This window comes from Monoraphidium neglectum, assembly GCF_000611645.1.
Source record: "Monoraphidium neglectum strain SAG 48.87 unplaced genomic scaffold scaffold00296, whole genome shotgun sequence".
NCBI classification, from domain to species: Eukaryota; Viridiplantae; Chlorophyta; class Chlorophyceae; order Sphaeropleales; family Selenastraceae; genus Monoraphidium; species Monoraphidium neglectum.
In genome coordinates this window covers 27,118-31,595 of record NW_014013332.1, presented here as the reverse complement: position 1 = coordinate 31,595, position 4,478 = coordinate 27,118, and the positions used below count along the sequence as shown (strand labels likewise).

Sequence of the window (4,478 nt, the reverse complement as noted above, 5' to 3'; positions counted from 1 at the left end):
GGGGTCAAGGGGGGTCAAGGGGGGGGGCGCAGAGAGCCAGAATTTGTTTGGAGCCATGCGTGTAGAGTAATCAGCAGCTGTGCTATACATATGTTTGTGCTGAGGGTTTGAGGGACGCCCTGGCAAGCGCCGCATGCACGATGTGCGGCACATGCACACCGACCCCCACCATTCAGGTGGCTTGTCCCATATTCCCCTCACTTCAGTCCCTTTCCTTTCACACTTGACCCCTGTTTACCACCCCACCCAACATGTTCCCCTCAGGCCACGGCTGCTGCGGTGGAGGCCGAGCCGGCTGATGAGGCAGCCGAGGACATGGCGCCGGAAGGGGAGGGCGGCGAGACGGCGGGGGTGATGAGTCGCAGTCAGATCCTGCTGCGCGCGGGCGCCATGCTCAGTGCGGGTGTGGCCCTGTGTGCGGTCTTCAGTGACCCCCTGGTGGAGAGCCTCACAAACCTGTCCAGGTCGGGCGGCCAGAGGGGCCGGCCTCGGGGACTGGCCTCAAAGCGGGGTATCAGGGCACGCCCACCACGGACAGCCTGGGGGGGGGGGGGGCGGGCAGCCGTGGCACGCCCGGTGCCAGTGAGTGGATCATCTCGTCGCGACATTGCCGGCGCGCCCCCACCCCCCGCCAGGGCTTCTGGTGTGCCGGCATTTGCAGTGGGTTTTGTGCTGACCCCTCTGGCCAGCAACTCATCAGAGTTTGTGTCGTCGCTGAAGTTTGCCGCCCGCAAGCGCATCAGCAACATGAGCCTCACTCTCAGCCAGGGTGAGGTCAACCGCGCCCCACGGGGCGGCTGCCTGCTGCGCATGCATGCTGCTGGCGAGGCTGTCTGTGTGATCGTTGGGTGCTTCCACTGGGTGCCCGTCACCGTGCTGCCATCAAAATCATAGTTGTGACCCTACTTTTGGCTGCAATTCAAGTTGCCTGCCGCTTGCGCCTCACCTGTTGCCACCAGTGTACGGCGCCGTGACCCTCAACAACACTCTCGTGTTGGGGCTCTTCCTGCTGGTGAGGGCAGGCACAGGAGGCGGCAGCCCTCGTGAGCTGGGGCTGTTTGCGCAGTGAACCAAGGTGCAAAAGCACTCATCACGCCCGTGTATGATGCTGACTCTTGACTCTTTCTCTGCTGCACTCTGCCGCAGGTGGTTTATGTCAGGAAGCTGCCATGGGTAAGCATGGAGGTGTTGAGTGCAAACTGACGCTGCTCAACGCTCCTGACGCCACGGTCCACCAGGACTGACATGACAACGCGAAACGTTTTGCCTGCCGCCACCCACTGTCGGCAGGTGTATTCGTCCGAGGTCACCGTTATTGTCGCGGCCTCACTGCTCATGGGCGCACTCGGCTGGTCGAGGTCGACCTTCACGGTGCGCCCGCTTGACCAGCCGCTCGTTCACCCCCACTCCCCTTGGAGCCTGTAGCCAACAGCCAGCTTTGCATGCCCAACACGTCACCAAGGCATGCCCACCATCTCTCTCGCTCATCGCCATCACCACCAACCAACAGACCAAATGGGCACTGCCAGCAATTGCGCTCTACCCACTCTCGCTGCTCACTGTGCACATACTGGACACCAAGCTGGGGTGGCAGTGACGTGGCTAGTGTTATGACAGTGTTTGCACTAATGCGCGGTGTGGATGTCGGCTCTGCATAGGTTGTGCGCACACATCAAACATGGCCGAGGCCTTTGGCGCCTTCCACCCGCATTTCTAATGCTCACAAGCCGTGTCATTGGTTTTTCTGGCAGCATCAGTGCAAGTGCAGTGCCAAGGACTTGAGAAGGCACGTGTATTATGCAAGTCATGTTTCCAAGAGCCCGATGGTTGGGTGCTGTTCTGTGCGGGGTGGTTTCATCGTGTGATTCAAAGGCGAAAAGCTTGGGACATGTGCCGTGCCACTGCACGGTTCAAGAGCAGCAATGAATCAGTGTGTTTTGTCCCTTGCGGCCACACAACGATTACGCGCGTGGGGGCGTGCGAGTGTGGGTTCCAGCTGTAGCGGAAGCTGTGCCCAGCGAGGGGTCGCGGCATAAGCTGTGGGGGGTCGCAACATATCGGCCAGGAGAGCTGAGATGAATCAGCAGAAAACCTGAAATGTGATCGTGTGCATCTGTTCGATCAGCCGTGTTCCTTCGGAGAATCCAAAAGAAGGGGGAACCCCACAAGGCCCGCATAGAGTAACCACCCCCGCCACAGCAGCGGTTGCGAACAGCTGTATCCTTGGGGTGCCTAAACGGCCTAGTTTTCTAGCCATCAGCAGCACATAGACCATACATCACCAAATTTGGATCCACTCAAATTATCATACTCTGGGCAGGGAGACTGCGCGGGGTAATGCAGTGATTGGGCTGGAGAGGCTGGAGTGCTGGGCGTTTGTGCTGCTGCCACTGCCTCTGCCTCTGCTGCCGTACCCCCCTTGCAGGATCGAGGCGCGATCCCATCGCTTCAATTCAATTTCCTTCTACATAATTTCTCGTTGTTTTGTCTTACAACCAACGCTGCTGCTTATCAGACCGTTGTGAATGGCTGATTGACCCACGGTGTGTGTGTGCACCTCGATCCAACAACTTGCTCGTCGGCGAAGTTCACAAGGCATTTATTAGACGCAGCCTCGCTTGCGGGGGCTGCGTTTGCCGTTGCAGAGCAGAACGAAGGGGTGAGTAGCAACCAGCCTGCTCCGCTCTCACGCAGAAAGGCGAGCTGCATATGAGCAATTCTGGATGCATTTCACAATCACGAGTGCACGCACGTGGCCCGAGGCCACTGTGCGTACTGTTGAGGCTCTGCTGTTGCTGCTGCTGCTGCTACTGTGACTCCTCACACCTGGCGCCACTGCCGCGCCGCAGCTGAAGGTCGAGCCGGCGGGCGGATGGCGTGCCCGCCAAGCCCTATTGCTGTCCCGGACGCCCAGCAGCACAACCCGGTTGCGCTGCTGCCGGACGCATGGCCTTTTTCGCCGATCGCCAGCCGTGCAGATCAGGCCCCAGCCGGCACGGCCAGCAGCAGCACGAGCAGTGCCGGCCGGGGGATGGGCGAAAGCAACAGCACCAGCAGTGATGATGACAAGTCACGCTGCGCTAACGACTGCTACTCTGCCGCCTGTGGGCCTGCCAGCAGTGACAAGGGGCCCTGGCTCAACGTGCGCGCCCCTGAGTGGGTGCCGCACGGCGCTGAAAGCTTGCCAGCGACGGCAGCACGCCCGCGGCAGCAGGCGCCCGTGGCAATGGCGCCGCATGCGTCGCAGGACCAGCTGAAGCTGCAGTCCCGCAGCGGCCAGCCTCAGCAGGGTGTGCGCGCGCTGCAGCTTCGCGGCCGACCACAGCAACAGCAGCAGCAGCAGCAGGAGCAGCAGCAGCAGCAGCAGCGGTCACAGCAGGCGCCGGTGCATGCTTCGCAGCAACAGGAGCAACGGCCGCAGGGCAGCGACGAGCGCTTTGGTGGGCCCATGAAGCAGCAGCAGGACAACGCAGCTCGCCGCCAGGTCGACCTGCAGCGGGCGTTGGAGCAGGCGCGGGAGGGCCTGGCGGGGCTGCTGGGCCAGCGCGCCCTGCTGATGCGCGCCGTCAGGCGCTGCACCGATTGGCAGGCGCAGGCGGAGGAGCAGAGCTGCGGCGAGCACGCCATCAGCAGCGATGCCGCCGGCGGCGCCATGGCTCCCGAACCTGCCCAGAGCGAGCACGAGGCGGCGCTGCGGCCGCAGGAGGTGGTTGAGCTGGCGCGCCTCCTGGAGGAGGGGGCCGCTGCCGGCGAGGGTAAGGGCGCCGCAGCAACTCCCTCTGCTGGCTGGCTGGCTGCGCTGGCAGAGCTGGTGTCCCAACACGCAGCCGAGGCGCAGGCCGAGTTCCAGCAGCTGGCGCAGTCCTACCTCATTCTGACGCAGCAGCTGGGGATCCCGCCCTGCGCCGTGCCAGAGGCGGCGTGGCGTGCGGCAGCACCGGGGCATGTGCCTCCGGCCGCGCCGGCGCCCACATCAGCCGGCATGTCCATCCCCTCTGATTTGGAGCAGGTGGGCTGCCGAGGGAGCGAGGGCTGGCGCTGCTGCACACCAGCCCGTCCGCGCCGCAACCTCCCCGCACTCTTTCGTCATCCGCATACGACCTACACATGGCCCAGAGTTGAACGCTCACACGCAAAGGCATAACGCCAGCTCATTACGGGCAGGAAAGGCAAAGGGATGTGGCGGGCCCAGCGTGTAGAAGAAGTGAGAGCCCACCGCCAACAACACCATCCCTGCGGCCACCCCGCCAGGTGCGCGCCATGTGCGCCGACCTGATGCGTCGCGAGGCCGAGTACGCGCGTGAGGTGCGCATGCTCAACGAGCGCAACCGCCAGAACTGGCAGGAGGCCTGCGCGTGGCAGGCCGAGGCGCGCCGGCTGGGTGGCCTGGTGCAGGGCCTGCAGTCTGCCCTGGCCGCGGGCCAGGACCCGGCCGCGGCGCACAGGGCCAAGAAGGACGCGCCGCACAGGCAGGCGGG

At 63.4% G+C, this 4,478-nt stretch overlaps 1 protein-coding gene across 1 annotated transcript in view; it reads left to right on the top strand.

The window, feature by feature from the left end:
* Positions 1–2,872: 2,872 nt before the first annotated feature.
* MNEG_2583 (hypothetical protein) overlaps positions 2,873–4,478 on the top strand; it is a gene marked incomplete at both ends in the record, with an annotated part of 2,738 nt that continues 1,132 nt past the window's right edge. Inside the window, 2 exons of the mRNA XM_014048944.1 lie at positions 2,873–4,009; positions 4,252–4,403. Of these exons, the coding sequence (XP_013904398.1) occupies positions 2,873–4,009; positions 4,252–4,403 (1,289 nt within the window). The remainder of the gene's footprint in view (positions 4,010–4,251; positions 4,404–4,478) is intronic.